Source organism: Tachysurus fulvidraco, chromosome 9, assembly GCF_022655615.1.
Source record: "Tachysurus fulvidraco isolate hzauxx_2018 chromosome 9, HZAU_PFXX_2.0, whole genome shotgun sequence".
Classification (NCBI taxonomy): domain Eukaryota; kingdom Metazoa; phylum Chordata; class Actinopteri; order Siluriformes; family Bagridae; genus Tachysurus; species Tachysurus fulvidraco.
In genome coordinates, this window is record NC_062526.1 from 24,290,132 (window position 1) to 24,310,666 (window position 20,535).

General features: G+C 39.7%; 1 protein-coding gene across 3 annotated transcripts; it reads right to left on the reverse strand.

Moving 5' to 3' along the window:
- Positions 1–3,653: 3,653 nt before the first annotated feature.
- On the reverse strand, positions 3,654–19,775 carry LOC113646223 (cilia- and flagella-associated protein 57-like). 3 transcript variants are annotated; one of them, XM_027152354.2, is made up of 28 exons: positions 19,628–19,774; positions 18,875–19,073; positions 17,450–17,772; positions 16,914–17,146; positions 16,620–16,779; positions 16,322–16,474; positions 16,052–16,191; positions 14,828–14,993; positions 14,596–14,706; positions 14,360–14,482; positions 13,928–14,161; positions 13,597–13,758; positions 13,257–13,391; positions 13,046–13,139; positions 12,628–12,794; positions 11,719–11,886; positions 11,035–11,094; positions 10,859–10,954; positions 10,411–10,542; positions 10,199–10,309; positions 8,932–9,048; positions 8,660–8,812; positions 7,307–7,498; positions 7,086–7,193; positions 6,268–6,399; positions 6,059–6,181; positions 4,143–4,245; positions 3,654–4,010 (listed from the first exon to the last, which is right to left on the reverse strand). In XM_027152354.2, exons 1-28 carry the CDS (start codon positions 19,646–19,648, stop codon positions 3,859–3,861), a joined length of 4,068 nt encoding a protein of 1,355 aa, XP_027008155.1. In that variant the 5' UTR covers positions 19,649–19,774; the 3' UTR covers positions 3,654–3,858. The 3 variants fall into 3 exon arrangements, with proteins under 3 accessions (XP_027008155.1, XP_027008175.1, XP_047674179.1); XM_027152374.2 differs by lacking the exon at positions 10,199–10,309 and having other exon boundaries at positions 19,628–19,775; XM_047818223.1 differs by lacking the exon at positions 7,086–7,193 and having other exon boundaries at positions 19,628–19,775.
- Between the last annotated feature and the right edge of the window lie 760 nt (positions 19,776–20,535).

Consider the following 20,535-nt stretch of genomic DNA (forward strand, 5'->3'; position numbering starts at 1 on the left):
AATCTTAGCTATTTTGACCACGGCATATTTGTTGGTGCCAGACTAGTAGTACTTGTAGGGGTATTTCTGTAACTGGTCAACAGATCAACATGGATTTTTACCCACAACAGTCTCTAGAGTTTACTCAGGATGGTGCAATAAAGTAAAAAAAACATTGAGCGATCAGCAGAAGGCGGAACCACCTTGTTGATGAGAATTTGGCTGAAAATGTTCCGACAGCTTCAAGGCTACAGTAACTCAGATATTCTTGGTTCAATTAACCCAGAAGGTGGTGTAATGGTGTGAGGTTTTCTTTCCACACTTTGGACCTGTTAATACAAACCAATCATGGCATGACGAATGCCACAGCCTATTGAAGCATTGTTTATCATCTTCTAATGCCTACGTCCATCGACGATAACGCACCATGTCACAAAGCAAAATGAAAATGTCCTTCCCATCAATTGTACATAGAAATGTGTATTTCACGCAACTTGTGCAAGAACATAACGTCGCTATGAAGGAAATCTGCAGTGATGCTTTATGTGTTTTTTCACCACCAGAATGTCACTGACAGAAATGTATAACACTTGTGTACTGTACTGTGTGAGTTTTAGGCAGGTGTGAAGAAATGCTGTAAAGTAAGAATGCTTTCAAAACGATGGATTTGAATTGTTTATTTTTATCGATTTACAAAACTCAGAGCAAACAGAAGAAGTTGAACTCAAATCAATATTCGCTGTGATTACATTTACAGCAGCGTTTAGCAGACACCCTTATCCAGAGCGACTTACATTTTTTATCTCATTTTATACAACTGAGCAATTGACTGTTAAGGGCCTTGTTCAGGGGCCCAGCAGAGGCAGCCTGGTGGACGTGGGCATCGAACTCACGACCTTCCGATTGGTAGTCGTGACGTGACGTGACATACGGTTAAGTATGGTGACCCATACTCAGGATGTGTTCTCTGCATTTAACCCATCCAAAGTGCACACACACACCATGAACACACACCGTGAACACACACACACACACACCATGAACACACACCCGGAGCAGTGTGCAGCCATTTATGCTGCGATGCCCGGGGAGCAGTTGGTTGTGATCGGTGCCTTGCTCAAGGGCACCTCAGGAAGCTAAACTCTACTAGGGGGAGGTTGTGGAAGGTCACAGATCATTGCAAGACTGAGCACAGCAACAAGACACAAGGACGTTATCCGGCATCAGGAAGGTGTCTCTCTCTCTCTCTCCCAGGCACAGACTTCAACGCAAACTGGGGTTTCAAATCCTGCTGGTCAAGTAATTATCAAGAAACACAATGACACGGGCAGTGATGGCCTTACCTTGAAGAATGAATGCTGTTTTGCAAGCAAAGGGTTGTCACACCAAATTATTGATTTGATTTGGATTTCTCTGCCATTCATTTACGTTCAACCTTGTTAATTGATACAAATAAAGTTTAATGAAACTTCTATGGTGGGGACACGGTGGCTTAGTGGTTAGCACGTTTGCCTCACACCTCCAGGGTTGGGGGTTTGATTCCCACCTCCACTTTGTGTGTGTGGAGTTTGCATGTTCTCCCCGTGCCTCGGGGGTTTCCTCCAGGTACTCCGGTTTCCTCCCCTGGTCCAAAGACATGCATGGTAGGTTGATTGGCATCTCTGGAAAATTGTCCGTAGTGTGAATGTGTGTGTGAATGAGAGTGTGTGTGTTCCCTGCGATGGGTTGGCAATCCGTCCAGGGTGTATCCTGCCTCGATGCCCGATGACGCCTGAGATAGGCACAGGCTCCCCGTGACCCGAGAAGTTCGGATAAGTGGTAGAAAATGAATGAATGAAATGAATGTTCTATGATTAAACAAACTCTTACTACAGAGTGTTTTTTCACACCCGCCTAAAACGTTTGCATTTGCTTGTGTAGATACTGTATGTCAGTGTGAAAATTAAATGCATGCCTGAATGCACGGGTCACAAGACAATGGGACACTTGTTGTATGCATGCGAGTAATTAAAAGGAAGTGGGTATTTGGATGGCTTAATTTTTGTCATTTAATAAACTTCATTATGTGCATTCGTGAGCATGTTTTAAAATGTTTTCTCCCAGGTACAGTAGTAACCCTTACGAAGGACACACCTACAGTATATAATCCTTTATACACACTTACTAAACTTATACATCTAATACTTTGTGCGTGCACAAAAATCACGTGCAGCACAAGGAGGCTCAAAATCCGGCTTACCGTTTGGATTACGGTGCCGTCGTTGTAGCGGTAGTTTGTACAAGGATGGAAATGTGTCAGAAAATGGTTTCTCTCAAAGTCGTTGTTGTTTCAGTATATTAGACCACGTTAAGCCTTTCAGAAAGTCCTGATTTAATTGACATCCTGTATTAACCGATGGTTGAATATTTCCTTTTGCTTTTTGACTTCAAACTGCGCACATGCGCTACGCAGTTTGTTTTTTTGACAAAATTTACGTCATTAAGTGAACTAAAGTGAACAATTTCCGACATGTCGAGAGAAAGCACGAAGAAAAGTAAGGGTTGGTTTTTTGTTGTTACATATTAAAGGTAACATTAGGGTGATACAGAAAATGGATAATTGAAGAAAAAGAAATTAAATAGCTGTATGTGATTGATACTGAGTTATTATAAGCTCGTTAGATCGATGGAGAGTTTTTTATATATAGTCGAAAGTTTGCCATTTACATTTATGGCATTATACACTCAAAATGTCTCGATGTTTGTTCGTTAAAAAAAAAGAGACAGGTATGTATCAAGTAACCAAAAACATGCGTTAAAAATTGCACAGCTATCGATATTGGATCTGTTTGTTTCGTCTTAAAGTGTTATGTTGTTAACGTTCACCAAACAAACGAAAGAAAAAAGAAATCAAACAGCGCTCTTGTCTGAATAACATTTGTAGCTCTAATAAGTATTAATTCTTACAGAGAAGAGACATTTATGATTGGTCAGATTCTGTAGTTATTTCTAACACGAACAGTTACATGAACCTGTTTCTTTTATAATTGACTCTTCACCCGTCTACCTATAATTGCTTGACAACATTAAGTATGCAGGTGCAAGTAGAGAAAAGTGAAATTTCACTAATACCCATAAACAGAAAATCTGTTCATTATGAAATATCGAATTACTCGAGAGGAAAAATCTGCAAAACAGCTTTTGTGTTGTGTTTGTGAAATATCGTCTGCATTAACGGTTCAGCATTTATAACTCACACAGAACCAAAGAGATTAAGAATGGATAAAGAATAGAAAGAGATATATTCATTGTCACATTTTTGTATTAAGACGATTTTTTTCGGTGTGGACTTCACTAAAATTCTGATCCTGGTTAAGGCAGTGATAGTGAAGAACCTTTAACTTATTTATTAGTGTTAATGTATGACAAACCTAGAAGGTTGATAAATGCTGTTACACACGTCTATGCTTTCGTAGCACATTCTGGTCCACTTTAAGCGGATCTGATTCGAATCAGTGTAAATCTGGGCTGCTGTGTACACACTTCTTGACCAACATCGACCCTGCGTCTCTGTTCCACCCCTCACACACCCCCCCCTTCTTTCTGCAACTATCCTTAAACTCAAGTCCTTCTAGATCTTATTCATCAATGCTATGTGTGAGTGTGTTTGTGTTCGATCTTACTCGCACACTTAATGACAAACACGACACCGATTTTAATTCACAATCACAATTTTTTGGGTCCCAGGCTTGTGTTTTAAGAGGTGGTCCATCTCTGCTCACACCCTTCAGCGGAGCACTCTGACAGCTCAGGTCGAAGCCCCCGACTCAAACATAAGGGTGGATTTCAGCAAAGACGTGGCTCCTCTCACCTCTGCAGGCGTGTGACCTATACAAGCGTTCAATGCCACCTCTGCGATCCTCTGCTCATGTTTATGGGTGGAAGTTTCACATATCCTGAGGAACTCGGCTTTATCCTCTTTCTTCTTGATGACAGCATGTGCGTCAGGATCTTAGGGACTCCTCCATATATCTTCTGTGTATCCTTTGATACTGGGGAAAAAAACAGAAAGCACATATGCTTTTAAACAGTGTTCACAGTGCTGCCCCAAAACTACCAATCCCCCCAAATACAAATGTGTATATTAGTGTAATTAAATGTACTCGTCTCTCTTTGCTACTTACTTTTGACACATGAATTAATCCTCATAGTCCGGATGCCCTGTGTCCTGTCTCGGTGGTTCTTGTCCGTCTCCTGGTTGAAGTCTTCTCTTGGCACGGCACTCGTCTACACGCATATGCAAAATCAGGTCAGAGTGTATTCACACTGTTAGCAGGTCAAGCTATGAGCATAAAGTACCCAATTCTATTTGTTTATTGCGTAAAGATTTGTTCACTCCGAGGATATTGAGCCCAGAAGCCCTCCCCCCCCGCTCGGGGATCATTCTGTTGCTCCGTGTTTATAACGATATCACCTTTCTTCGTACAGGATTACGCCGAGTTCCACTGATGTGCTCGACCAGAATTTGGCCACATGTCCCCAGGTATTACTGTATGTGTATATACTTGACAAGTGTATACTGTCAGTTATGGTTATGTAGTTATTTGTGTCAAACTCAAATTCACAGAGGGCCAAAATATAAAACTCAGATAAAGTCACGGGCCAAACTGAATATTTATTGAAAAAACTGCAACTGATATGTAATGTTCAACCTTTTTCATATGGAAACAAACTTTAGTTTTGCTTAAACACAGGATTTGGAACAACCAGAGCTTGAGCTTGATATTACAAACACATAAGAAATTAAATTTGAAATAAAAGACACATCAGTGGTGTTCATTTCGCAAACTTTGACCATACACTTTTTGACAAACTCTCCCTCATTAAAGGGCTGGGCAGATTTTGCTGTTTCTGCTGCCACAATAAAGCTTTACAGCCTTTACAGCAGCTTCACTTTTTGATTTTGCTTTCATGAACATAGTCTGCCGGGAAACCAGACTTTTTTTTCATCTCCTCTGCCTTCTGGAGCTTCTGCTTTATGTCCAGGTCCTTATACTTCTCATAATGCTTCGTGTCAAAGTGTCTTCTTATGTTATATTCTTTCGTTACAGACACGTTAGCTCTGTTAGCACACAAGACAAACAGGTCTATCCTTTATATTTGTGAACAGATAATCTGCCTCCCTCCTGTCCTGAAAGCTCCTATTGTCCATCTTTCGTTTGGCCATTTTTGTGGAGGGTGGAATTAACTTGCCCGATGTGACTGTAACATGGTTGTTAACGACTGTCAACAGAGAATGAGGGGCGCTTGCTGTTCGTGACCGCGTCAATACAGTGGCTAGGCATTCTGGGATTTGTAGTATTAGCGGAGCATGCGGCTAGTCAGCTGTAATGCACATCTGATATGATCTCGTGGGCCAAATATAATTACGCTGAGTTTGACACCCCTGAGCTAATGTAAATTAGCATTATTTGATGCCAGAGTTTGACACCCCTGGTATAGATCATGTACATACTTTAGCCTCAAACAAACTTTTACATAGTGAACACTGTGTAAGCATAAATTATAGAAGTCTTGTTTTTTTTATATTTTAATTATAACCAAACCTTTTTTTTTATTTATCTAATAAAAAATCCAATAAAAATAAGAATGTTTTCTTAATTAGTACCATTTTGAACTGTAATAAATGACAAATTCCCAAAGTCCATAACAGTGATGATTTTGAACTCATAAGTCAGAACGTAGAAGCCATACGACTCAAAATACAACAGCGAGCAGCAAGTTTCACCTAGAATTATCATCACTTTTTTTTTCCTTCCTTTTTTTAATTGCTCCCCTTGAACCGTCTCTATTTGTTATAGGATAACTATTTAAAAGCAAATGTGCACATATTCCTCGGATCCTACTGCTACAGTAATTACCTGCTTTTGAGCAGTAAAGCACAGATGCTAGTGCGGTCAACACCCCCCCTAAAGGAGAACTTGTGTAAGTGACAGATACGCTAGATCTCTGAGGTGTCACTCGTGAAGAAAAAATAATTAAGAAAACTTGAGACAGGTTAAAAAAGAAGAAAAAAAATCCCCAAAGTGCTCCATCATACCTTCTGGATTTTGGGGCGTGTTTGTGGAGGTCTGGGCACAAAAGCCAAGCTTTTCATCTGATTCACCTGCTCCTTCTGTCTGATGCCCTGCTTTTGCGTGGCTGTCTTCTCTCCGACGCTCACCTAGTGCAGTCATCACGCTCAGTCAGGTATAAATATACTGTGTGTGTCAGTGTATGTGTCTATGTTTATATGTGTAGTAATCTTACGTCTGTTCCCTTGATGTAGCATTTGTAGAGTTTAATGAAGTTCTCCTTTAGCGTCTTGGGCTGCTGGATGAATTCCGAGCAGGTTTGGATATCGGCTTTCATCCTGTTCACCAGAATTTGGACGTTTCTGACCTGAAGAACGATGGCGACGGTAATTAAATTCACCGATAAGAGTACAAGTTATTGTTACATAATGTAAGAGATTACAGATTGCATGCATCCAGATTCCACACAGAAAGATCTCATTCCCAAAAAAGGCTTAAGCGTCATAAGGTAATACGTTATGAACTCTAAATAAATAACCTGGACCAACCGTTAGTATGGGAGCGGCAGCAGGACATCAACGATCGTCACTAAACATTTTTAACATTTAAAGACATCCGACTAGACGACGGATTTGGGAGACGCTCGGTTCTTACACTCAATACACGTTTAAAGTAAAACCCCATTAAACTACAAAGAGGAAAAACAGTATAAAATGTTCTACTCGACTCCGACGAACCCAAAGTACGTCATGTATTTAGTCACTGCTACGCTGGAATAAACTACTTCTTCTTCATTAAGATCTTCTCCGTCGTCGTTTTATTTTCTTACAATAGGAAATATGTGTTTAGGTTTCTTAGAATTAAACATTTGTCTTAAATGTTCTCCTCTTCAGTTTGTCTACATTTCTAAGTCCTTTAGTTGCATGTATTACTTTTCGAACCTTCTTTGAGAGGCAGTGATCCTCGATGGGCCAAATGAGCCGTGAGTGAAATGTTTGCTTGTCTAAGTAGTTATTATTAATCATAAACATAGCATATTGTGGTAAAACAAACCCTCTGCCTCTCTGTACACAGTTCATTTTCTTTCACTTTCAGCTTGTCCTTCAGTTCGTTAATGACCTCCTGGTTCCTGCTGTTATCCTCCTTCACCTCAGCCTCAAGCTAAAATTAAAACAAAGGTTTGTACACCCTTCTGCTTTAAATACTCAATTCTAGCTTTCTGTTGTAGATGCTGTATTAAAATCTACATTCTGTCGTCCTGTTAAACTCCTCACCTTTCTGAAAAACAGTTTTTTCGCTTTAATCCTTTTTTTTACTCGCTCGAGTTTGGTTTCGTCCATTTGTTCCATCGGTCTGTTGCGGTCTTCGATCAGCTCGTCCAGCTGGTTATTGATGCTGTTCAGGGCCACCTCGTTTTGTATCATTGTCTGCTTGTGCATCTCAACTATGTCTCGGAGGTGGATTTTCTACAGGGACAGAAGAGAATTCCTTTTAATTATTTTGTAATTAATTACTGACCACTAGGGGTGTGAATAAACTGCTAGGTAATGTATTGTTTTATATATATAGGGCTGGCCGATAAAATGATAACGATATGTATCGCGATAGACACGTGATCGATATCAATAAAAAATGTGTTCGATAAAACGTTCGATATTTTTTATTCTTCGTCGGAAGAAAACAGAGGTTGCAAAGCGAGTTTGGTTGCATTAACAAAGGCACTCGCTCTCTGGTAACCTAGCAACATAGCAATCATGTAACAGTATGTTTGGTTGCGCCATATCGTTGTCTCATGCTTCAGTATCCGGCGACTGTTAAGCAGAAAATGAGCCGTAACGAGTAAATAAAATAGGAAAAAGTCAGCTACTTTTTCATATTTCTGCAGGTTTTATATTTCAAACCATTGACTGTACTGTTTCAGATTTGTGTTTTATATTACAGATGTATCTCAGTCTACCTCAGTTTTATTTATGTTTACAAAACACTGCACATATTTTACACACTTTATTCACCAGAAGGTGAAGAGCTAGTGAACTTCCTCGCACTAAACCTAGGTTTCTCTGTTTATATTTAACACGTTGCACTATTTTATTACACTTTATTAAGCATTTCTTACCTTTGCTTTCATTTTGTACCTTAAATGTTAAGAGATAGTTGTTAAGTGTTCATTGTGACTTTAGACTTATGTTTACATTTTATTTATTTTAGTTTTCCTGCTTGTTGACATTTCTGTCTTAATAACTGAGGGGATAATGATCAGAGGAAGGGTAAGTTTAAAATAAAAATATTTAAATGTAATATATTTTTCTCCTGGTCCTTATTTTAAATGGGTCATAAAAAATATCAATAATTATCGATATCGACCGATATGAAACACTGATATCGTGATACGGATTTCAGCCATTATCGCCCAGCCCTAGTTATATAATAACAGAACAGACAATAATATCCCAAGGAAAATGACATGCTTAGGTTTGTCCCTTAAAATAAGCCACATGAGTTTTGTAAAACCGTTCGGTCTTCTTTAAAAGTTACAAAATAAAAGCATATAGTTCTCCGACAAAACCGAGTATTACATCACAAAGTGTACGAGTATAAAACTGACTTAAAGTCAGCATGAGCCTCACCTGCTCCTGCACGGTTTTATTCTGCTCTTTCTCCTTCCTCAGACTCTTGAGTTTCTTCCTGTCCTTATGGTGGCCATGCAGATTTTGCACTTCCTCCTTTAACATGCTGACCTCAAGGTTCTGGACCTGAATTTCTTCTGTTATTTTCCTGAACTGCGGCATTTTACGAGTGCACACGTATATTAATTACTTTCATACTGTATGAATTAAGACGATATTTGATCGTTATAATTACAATGCTTTTTGGTTGTCATGAACATTTCATCACACACCTGCTTCTCCATGAGCTTTGTTTTATTTTTAAGGTTGCTGCAGATCTCCTTCTCTGCCATAAGCTCCATTTCGAGTTTAGACGCACAGTCTTTCACCACCTCCTGCACTGCTTTGGTCTGTAAAGTGAACACGGTAAAAACACAATTTAAACGCTCCAAACATACTGATCCTTGGGCTGGACTGAAAATGGATTCCTATTCTACATTAGGGTTGCAAAGGGGCAGAAAGTTTCCGGTAAATTTCCGGAAACTTTCCACGGGAAATTAATCTGGGGAATTTTGGAAATATTCCAAATTGGAAACTTTACAGGAATTTATGGAAATTATTTGGAAATATAGGGAAATTTATAAAAGCTATATCATATACAAACATAAATAAACATTTTGCTTGGTCATTACACTACTAATTTACTGCTTATTAAGAGTTAGTAAGGTAATTATTAAGTTTAGGTATCGGGTACAATTAAGAATGTAGAATAAGGTAATGCAGAATAAGGCATTAATATGTGCTTAATAAGTACTAATAAATAGCCAATATTCTATTAATATTCATGCTAATAAGCAACTAGTTAAATAACCCAAAATAAAGTGTTACTGTGCATGTTATGGAAGAATGCAAGTAAATGCAGTGGGTTTGGCATCAATGGCCCTCCAGTAAGCAGTGTGCTGTGTGCAAGTGGCTGAGGAACGCAGGGTACAAATTCAACTTAAATTGCATTAAATCTTGTTGTTTTAAACAAAATTATTCTGCAAGAATAATTTTTTTTTAAAACTAAATGTAAGTTCCTTGTTATAGGCCACTCTGCATTTTTTTTTTAATTCCCAGAATTCTGCAACCCTATTCTCCATGTAGTGGATTTTATAAACAAAGCTAGCCCATGCATGCATCAAGTATATCAGTCTAAGAGAACAATTTTGAGAGTACAGTAATGTCAACTATATTGTCGATATGCCTGGTGTGTGTACGTTAGCTTAGCACAGACACCTACAGTATATAGTGCACTGTGAGTCAAATTGGGCGCTAAAATATAAAGACCATAAAAACCTAATAAGAATAATAATAGGCAAAAGAATTGAGTGGCTGGAACTCATCTCCTGAGGCATGCATTCCTCTGTTGTGCATTCAGATTCTTTTCTGCTTTTGCCCGATTATGAACACAAGCCGGTGGAGTAAATGCACAGCAGACACTGTAGAGTTTCCTCACAAAAACAAAAAACAAAAAACACAATCAACTTTTTTCTCTGATTCAGGTTTGCTTCATCAGACCTTCTGGATTTTGGTTGTAGTTGCTAATGGAGGTTTGGGCTCTGGCATCTCCGACTGCTCCTTCTCCTTGGTGTGGTCTATGACAAGCCCAGCCTTCCTTCCGTGTTTCACCTAATGAAGTCATCACACTCAGTCAGCTGAGTATTGGGTGGTGTGCATGGGTGTGTGTGTGTGTGTGTGTTATGTCTGTGTATAATGTTTATTAATCTCACATCAGCTTCATGTATGTAGCACTTCTGGAGTTTTTTGAAGTTGTTTCTCAGCAGCGTCGGCTGACGGATGAAGGACGAACATTCCTGGATGTCGGCCTTTATCTTCTGCAGGACAGTTTTCAAGCTTCTGACCTAAAATAACAAACAGACAATATGAAAAGTCGAACCAGTGTTTAAATCGTAATGCTTACTCTCTATAACACCAGTAGTATGAATAATAACTACATGCCAAATCCTGGCACTGGAACAGCATGTTATTCCAATAGGATACTGACAAAACACAATTAAATAGGAACTGTTTGTCTGCCTGCGCTGTGAACTTTGCTATGAACTCGGACCAGGAAAGTCCTAATTACTTCCAGACTTGCAGTATTTTTACATCTACTATAAGAAATGATCTCATTAATTATTATTACTCATGAGCAGGACATACTGCAGTAAAACAAACCTTGCTCCTCTCTTTGCACAGCTCTTCTTTTTGTACGTGCAGCTTCTGCTGAAGGTTTTCAATGATCTTGTTCTTGCTGTTTATCTCTCCCTCCAGCTAAAATAAAGACACGATCAGCTACTCAGTCAATACTACTACAGTACTACTAGTAATTATTATAATAATAACAATAATACCTGACTGGGCTCTATGCTCTCACATTGTATCTCTCCTTCTTTCTTCCAGAAATGCACCATCTTAGAACGAAAAACATGAATTACTCCGTGAGGGCGTGTCACATCACGTCATGATCGACAGTGGTGACGTAGACATTCATTTCATTCATTCATTTTCTATCGCTTATCCGAACCTCTCGGGTCACGAGGAACCTGTGCCTATCTCAGGCGTCATCGGGCATCGAGGCAGGATACATCCTGGACGGAGTGCCAACCCAATACAGGGCACACACACACACTCATTCACCCACACACTCACACACTACGGACAATTTTCCAGAAATGCCAATCAACCTACCATGCATGTCTTTGGACCGGGGGAGGAAACCGGAGTACCCGGAGGAAACCCCCGAGGCACTGGGAGAACATGCAAACTCCACACACACAAGGCGGAGGCGGGAATCGAACCCCTAACCCTGGAGGTGTGAGGCAAACGTGCTAACCACTAAGCCACCGTGCCCCCGTGACATAGACATGAATTTTAAAATGTGACGCATTTTGCAAAGCATGCAAAGCATTCTGTGGTCATCCACTCTGCTAATCGTGTGCAAAATAATGCAAAAATAAACATGTGTTCATTTATATACCATACATTTTTTCCCACTTTGCTCCACAGTTAATAGGAACAAAACTCAAACCACACACCTTGTTCTCCGTCAGCACCGTTTCATCTTCTAGCTTCATGTTGTTCTCCTCCTCCTCCCCCTCCTCCTCCTGGAGCTCCTGTTGGAGCAGCGTATCTATAATCTCAGTGTCAGTTTTTTCCAGCAGTTCCTGCACCATCTCCTGAAACTGTTGCAGACTGTTCTGTTGCTGTCAAGGGAACATGGAGATAAAATGTGGAAGCACTCATCATTACTGATGCTGAAGCTTGATTTAAAAATAGATCCCTATTATCCAGATATCTGATGGTATGAATGAAGCTGGTCCATATATGCAAGCAACAACTATATTATCTAAAAGTAAGCTTTTTGTTGTGTAATAATGTCAGCTATACTTTGAATATGAACAGTTACTGTGCTTCTGCTTCTCTTAAAGTAGGCGTCCTAAATAGTTGTTATATTCTATAGCATCATATTGTCCTTTAAGGTGTCAATTGTGGGCAAGGCTTACTCATTTAAATTGAAGGTATGTAGTGGTTTGTAACTATCCCTCTAAGTATCCCTAAATATCCCCTCTAAAAACTTTGAACAGTGATTTAGGCTCATGGTATCTTAAGTCTGTAGCCTAGAGGACCAGAGTTCATGCATACAATGATAGAGACCTAAGCAATTTTGTACGTCGCTCTGGATAACGGCGTCTGCTAAACGCTGTACATGTAAATGTACTAGGGGTCAGACTAGTGGGCACTGAAATGACACCCAGAAAAACTAGCAGGTATTTTAGGAAAGGGATTTTAGGAGAACTGGAACTCAAAAACAAGAGAAGAAAAAAAAAAGAATTGTTAAACAAGGCAGAGTTTAAGCTAACTAGACACATTATAACAATAATGATCAGAGGTGTGGTCTGGTGATGAGGAAAACAGGAATCCTAACAGCAGTATGGCTTCCTTACCTCCAGAAGCTTCTGATCATAGGCCTGTTTTATCTCAATGCTACTCAAGTGCTTTTCTTCTTCCGTGCGTAATTTCTCCTCGTAATCCGAGTGCAGCTTTTGTATTTTCTCTTCCAAAGATTCTTGGACTGCGAAGGCTTGAAATATCTCCTCCGCATGCTTATTTTCTGGGAACAAATCAAGCCCACATACTGTTAGTTAAGCCGAGAAACATAAATTGTCATATTTTTTAACTAATTGGTCTACTGCGGGCTGAGATTTCTAATGTCCTTCAGTAGAGGAAAAGAGCAAAACATTTCAGTAGAGCAACGATACGATTAACCTTAAAACTCTGGGTTAAGTATAAATAAGCCTTTTGTGCACTGAAAATGAATAGATACTGTTGTAGTGCAGATATACTGCTCTAGATTATATTTACCCATAAACTTTAACTCTTTAACATGTTTCTCCCTCATCTCTCTAAGGGCCTTGTCCTGAGAAATCTTCTGTTCCTCCTTCTCGGTATTCAGTTTCTACAATGAGACAGTTTTAATCACATTATTCAAGATCTGATACAATTTTTTTGTACTCGTTACTTAAAAACACATTACGATCAGAGAAGAACTGATTCAAGAAAAAAAAGTTCTAACCTCTGTAATATTGAGAAAATTCTCCTTGACTTCTTCAAGCTTCTTCTTGAAGTCCATATTAGTCAGATTAGGATTGCACTCTAGTTCCTCATTCAGTGACTCTATCAGGCTTTGAACCTCAAGTAAACTCTTGTCCTTTATGATGACAGCGGTTTAATAAAGAAAAATATTACATGCTGGACTTCAGAGCAATGCTTTATATCATACTTGTTCACTGGACTAAATTAGGGACCCTGGAGCTGTTAGGCAGCGATGCCACTCGGTGCTTTACTACTAAAAGGGAAACGTCACTCCATTAATTTCAAAGGCATCTTATGGCTTATTGCATGATCATATTTACCTTAATCTCCAGAAAAGCATTGGAACAGGGGACCTCCTCAGTAAAGCATGCTTCTTTCACCATACTCAACTGATCTCCAACCTGGTCTGTGATTGTCCAGATAAGGAGCGAGCCATCCTCTGAGGCAGTCACCAGATACTGATCACCAGGCGTCACAAGCATCTATGCACACAATGAAAGGTGCAAAAACGGCACAGAACAAGATATAACAAGCATTAGCCAAACTCGTTGTGTTCTTTCTAGGTCCCTTGGCTTGGTTATTTTCTGTTATCGCGATACTTCTTCGGACATTCGTTCTTACAACACACGTTATCGTGACACCGACACGTACTTTGGTGATGGGACCACAATGCCCCCGATGCTCTGTCCAGGATATCACCTCTTCTATCTGGTACTGCATTACTCTGACAGTACCAGTAGCCGTTCCAACAAAGACTGCCTGACCGGACTGAGTCATGGAGATGGCTGTGTAGGACATTTCATTTGAGGCCATTTCTCTTAGTGCTGACTGAGTCACCGAGATGGCTGTGTAGGATGTGTCCTTTGAGGCCATTTCTCTTAGTATCTAAACACATATAGAGAATTTATCACTTTCTAGTACATCATTTACAACACATGCATCATGTCACCCTGTACAATATGTGGTTTGAAACAAGACCCTTGAATCTTGCAGTAAATGTGCGGATCAAAACGTTTGTTCGTTATGTTTTGTGCTGTTGCTCAGAATATTCTAAAATTAATATGATGTTTCTTTTAAACTTGCCTCTCCGCCTCGAGACTCGTTTAGCGTACACTCGCCGGTGAGAACGTTCCACTCACGGACGGCACCGTCCGTCCCAAGCAACACCAGACGACGGTCATCTTTACTCCACTTCACCAACTCCACCTAAAGGGTCAAAACAGTGCCATGGACTTTTATTCATTATGTTTCAAATATTTTTATTCACACATTCCTTCAAAATCTGTGTACATTTGATTTGAGGTGAAGAGGAGACTTACCGTGTCAAGGTGGCCATTCAGGTCCACTTTGTCTCCTGTTCTGATGTTGACGATGCTTATCAGGTTGTCGCTGATGGCAGCGAACGTGCTGCCGTCATGGTTGAACGCACACTGTGGACACACGGAAACTTAAATCTCAATCCGAATGTCACTTGTTGCTTTGATTCTGTGCCATGCGTCTGTATAGAAAATATTACGACATGTTTATGGATGGAGGATAATGAGTTCCCACCTCACTGCAGTCGTGTATGTCGAACTCTTGAACAGGGCAGAATTGGTCAACCAACAGGTTCATCAGGTGGACTTTATCAGAGAAGCCCACCAGAATGGAGAGGCCATTTGGGTGCAGTGAGATACAGTTTGGCTCTTCGGGAAACTCCTGATGCAGCTCCAGAGAACTGCAGGGAAAAAAACCCAGCACTATACAGTCAGAAAACCGTTACAGGAAATTAACACTATGGACATTTTGGTAACCCTGTCTGATAATGCTGTGATGGTTTCAGAATAGGAACACAGAGTAGCAGTTGTTTAAATGATATGATATATTCCACATTTACCAAAACATCATCAAACTGAGATTTTCTAGGCAGATTTTTATATAATAAAATATAATTTTCTATAAAATGTAAAAACTGTATCTCTAGTGAATTAAGGAACTTATTAAGTTCTTGTAATCATCAGTGGAGAAATTTAGACCCTGTTCACACTGCAGGTAAAAGTGGCCCAAATCTGATTTTTTGGGGGGTCAAGTGACCAGGTCAGACTTCTTCAGGAGTAGTGTGAACATTCAAATCTGGCCCAGATCTAATTTTTTTCAAATCATATTCAGACCACTTCCATATGTGGTCCTGAATCAGACCCAAATCTGATTTTTTCCAATGTGGCTGCAGTGTGAACAACCAAGGCGGATTTGATGCTTTTACGTCAATCTACATCGGCATTCGTCACAATTATGCGCCGGCGAGTACGTACACAAACATGACTACGCCTACAAAATGGAGAACAGTGATGGAGCAAGGCAGTGGAGGGAGAGTGAGGTGTTAGACCTAATTAGTATATGGGGAGATACTTCAATTCTTCTCGTCCTCAGCACCTGCTCATTAATGTTACGGCTGCCATTACACAAACATTCTGAATGAAAAGCGAAAATGCTTACTTCCTCCATAACCTCGCCAACGTTTTAGCGCAACGGCGTGCTGCGTGTGACGTCATTGTTATTGTTTGTTTGCGCATGCGGGTCAGTTAGAAACAGCAAACAGTTCACACTGGTATCTGATATAGGCCACATTTTAAAAGGTAATGTGAACAGCCAAACAAAAAAATCAGATCTGAGTAAAATATCCAAATTGAGCATTAAGACTTGCAGTGTGAACGTTGTCTTAGTTTGAGCCATGTAGAAAAAAATTAAAACCATTCATTACCATTAAATTAAAAAGATTAAAAACTCCTACTGTACTTGGTCTTGTAGTTCCAGATGTGCACGGAGTTATCCTTTGAGCAGGTGGCTAAGAGTGGTTTGGAGGAGCTGACCGACAGATCGGTGATGCTCCCCGTGTGAAGTGAGTGGAACAGGTACTCGAAGTTGGCCAGCTTACTCTGTTAAAATAAGCACAGAGTCAGTACAGTGAATTTCAATGTAGCAGAAAGGATAAAACACTCTTTTTTATACTAGTATAACATGGTATACATGCCATTGTTTATTACTGTATACTTGTTGCTTTATTACCTGGCTATTCTCGACAGAGGTGAGGTTGACGTGGTAGATCTGGCCTTGCCGTGTGCTTATGGCCAGCGTCTCCTCTGAGGGGCTCAGACACATTGATTTGACCTCCTGCTGTGCCGACACACTCGGCTCACTGCTGCACGGGTCCTGAGGAATCTGCAGATCAGAAGGACATGGGTCTTATTATTATTTACCCTCAGACTCGGGTCAGCTCTTCAGCAAAAGCCTTAACAATGAATTTGCTCGGCTATATCGCAATTGTTTCGTATAAAAGACGAATATTAAATCAGAACGCACTCACTCTTATTTCCACAGCTTTTTTATAGTCAAACTCCCCAGTTTTCTCATAAAGGCAAACTTCCCCCAGGCTGCCTGCACAGGCAAAGCCTTTAGAGTATGTCGTGATGACAGTGATACCCGGCAGTGCAGATATAGATGAAGTGTCGCAATTCACCATTTGCCTGTAGAGGGAGATAAAGTGTAACACAAAGAATCATAAAAAATCCTATTGTAGAATGGTACAAGCATTATAGTGTTAAAATAGAACAAACAAGATGATGCTGGAGAGATTCACTGCATCTCTCTCGGTTGCTACCTCTCAGAAGGACTCGTCAGACTGAGCAACACTCCACCCTCCAACAGAAGTAGGTTTCCCGTTTTCGTCCCTAACACAATGCTATTCTCAGACAGCCACGCATGGGACTTGATGTATTCACAGTCCATTGTAAACGCGCTGATCTTCAGGAAGTCGTTCTCTAGTTTGAAAATACTGAACACGTAATTTCCGCTCACACAAATCTGTGTGTTGTCCACTGGATTAAAGCTGACCTGAGATTGAGAAAGAACAACAATCTCTATACACACTCACTTAAACACACAACTGTGAAGCTAATAATGTGAAGTTATTGTTGTAGGTTCATGATCATGAGCTGAACATTTTTTATTTCTGTATAGAGCATCAACTGATGGATGAATGAATATTGTTGATTAATGGAAAAAGGTTTCATTTGAATTTTTTGGATAGTTCTATGCATGGATTTGGAGCAGAATCATCGGTATTCTGTATTAGAGTATAATAGAATACATTTGTCTTCACCTACAGTACAACTACAAGACATTTAGAGTGTTTACCTGACTGACAAAGCCAAGCTTTGTGGTCTGCACTATGGCAATGACATTGTTGTTCTCCCAGTCCCAGTAGAACAGGTTCCATCCGGGTCCTCCAGCCTGGCACAGTAGGTACTTGGAGTCGGCAGAAAAAGCCATACAGACAAACTCCTTGACTTCGATGTCACCGCCTGTCAGTACCTGCATCTTGGTGCACTGATCACTTTGTATATCATAGACAGACACAGTGCTCTGTGCTCCACACACTGACACAGCCAGGAAGAACCGGTCTGGGCTAATAGCAAGAGCCTTTATGGCCTGTTTTTCCTGTTGGTAAGACATTTCTCCTGTAGGGAAAAAATTGGGTATTAGAAATACACATTGGGTCTGTTTATACCATGTAATATCTAAAATGCATCCTATGCAAAAATACAGAAGAAAACTTCCAACAGTAAAAATTTGGTGACTGAGTAAAGCGAAAAATTTAAGAAATTTACCTATTGAGCAATTAACATTTTGGTACAGAGTGCCAATGGTTTATGTTCAGAAGTAATGTGGAGGGCAGCAAAAGCTCTGAAAGCTGCAAAAGCACTCTATTAAATAAAAGGGGTAAATATACACTGTAGCAGGGCTGTCAAGTGTCACGCATCGAGAATGACAGTCACGCATTTGGGTTTGACTATTTATCATATATTTAATGTGCCACAGCGCCCAAAATGTATCTGTCCGCACCGCTGTCTCTATGGAACCGGGCAGGAATCAAGCGTGTCTAAGTTCTTAGTCGAGCCTGACACTTATCAGCCAATCAAAAAAGAGGCAATCAGAAAAATATCACTATCTGGGTAAGATTTAACGCAACGACCAGTGAAAAAAAAAAACATATTCATTAGAGAGGGTATTTTCGATGGTCGGTTTGAACAAAACCTCAACCTCAACCTTAACCTTGTCTCTGGACGGGACATTGTCCTGAATCATGGCCCTAATAATGTCTGGGCTTGAGCCGAACTGTTTTAAATGGGAGCAACATTATAAATGATAAAGGGGTCCAAAAGGGCAACAAACACTTACAATAAACAACACCAGTCATAATCTCTCTCTCTCTCTCTCTCTCTCTCTCACACACACACACACTGTACACACTCAAACACACACACACACACACACACACACACACTAACACACACACACAAATAAATGGGAATTGAACAAATACTTTGTATTTGGTTAAAATGTGGTCAGTGATCCTGGTGAAACACGGTTTGTGTGTGTGTGTGTGTGTGTGTGTGTGTGTGTGTGTGTGTGTGTGTGTGTGTGTGTGTGTGCGCGCGCGCGTGCTGGGGGTTTGGAAATGTCACTCTTGCCTGTCTTCAAAACTTGAGAGCCCTCTGTAGTATCTATTTATCTGTCAGTGTTTTGGTTAAAAAGGTCACAGGCTCTTAGCAGACTTACCTGGAATAAACTTGGTCCATTGCTGATGGACGTTATAGAGCACACAGTTGTTTCCACTCGGGAAAACAATGGTTTGCTCGTCCATGAAATGCAAGTTGTTTCTTGCTTCCCGACGCAAACCGAACATGTGGTGAGGTTCTATTCTTACTTCCTGATCCATTGTTAAACCCGAAGTGCTGTCTGTGGTCTGAGAATCACTCTAAAATGTGCAAAAGAAATGGAAACATTAGTGATGGAAGTAAACGTGCTTCTATAAACCCCAGTCAGCAACGTGTCAAATAAAACCATATTTATTATTAACACAGACTAGTCTTAGTGGCAGCTATGAATGACATCTGTGTTTGTTTTTGTGTAGTTTTGTGTAGACGATCTCTGCGTTGAGTGTGTGCTAAATGCTACATCTTTAGCCTCGCAGGTCATTATATAGCAGGTTTCTATTGTGATGCTAATTGCTAACTTTGTTAAAAACTTTGTTCGCACGCGCACACAAGAAATGTGTCAGCTATTAAGAAGACGGTTATTCAGAAGAAAAATAATAAATAATGTCATTTAACCGTTATGTGTCATTAATTATCGATTATAAATGGAATAATTTCAACTATTGGGACAGGTTTGGGTGCTTTGTTGTCGAACTGGTTGAGAATAAATGGTGCAGCGGCTTTATTTTGTTTATACAATAAGTTCATTAAATGTCAGTCGTTATTATGACCGATGTAGACAATGTTAAATGACTTTAAATTTGCAGGAGCTTACATCATTTTCGCCAGAAATCATTTCCGGACGTCAAACTTGCGCGTTTTTCTCTCTGGAGATGAGCGTCGATTTGTGAAGAACGTTCCAGAAGCATCCGTACATATCTATTTTTTTGCTGCTTAGCAACTTGTAGATGTGTCACTCACAAATGTGTCGACTCCTGTATCGAGTAAAAACGCACCGCGCTAAATATCCATTTATGTACACTCTTGTTACAGCGTTAGTCAATATATTGAAAGAGTAAACAGAAGTGCAGTAATGTAATTATGTTTTTTTGTAATTATAATACACATTTTGTCAGTCAAATTTGACCCATTCGCTTAGGAGCTAATAGAGTCGGCTCTGAATCGAAATATGGTGTCGGGTAGATAGAGCATTTAATCCTAATTTAATCCAAGTCAGCTTCAGCAATAAAAATAAGAGAGGGGTTTTGTCATTAATAAAGAACTTTAAATATCATTGTCTATGAAGTTGACACCAATTTCACACTTTCCTTGTTCCTTCACAATGCAATGCCACTAACAGTTGATAATCTAATCTAATTTAGTTGATTAGAATCATTAAGATTTCACAGAGATCAGTTGGATATGTGATAATACTTTTTAATTGTATACAATTGAGTTGTGTGATGTTTATTTTGTGTTTTCTGACCTATTTTTCTCTTAAACAGTGTATACGCTGTGTAATAATAATGTAGACACTTGTGACATACCATGTCTTTATGATTTACTGCTTTAAAATACAAGTGTGTTGTCTTTATTACACATTTATTGACCCATAAAAACCATATGAACATCATTAAACTTTTCACAGGCTGTGTAATTTCAATGGCTTAATTAAAACATACATCATTATTACTATGTGAACTTTACAATCTGCCACCAGAAGAACTTTCAAAGAGCCATAAG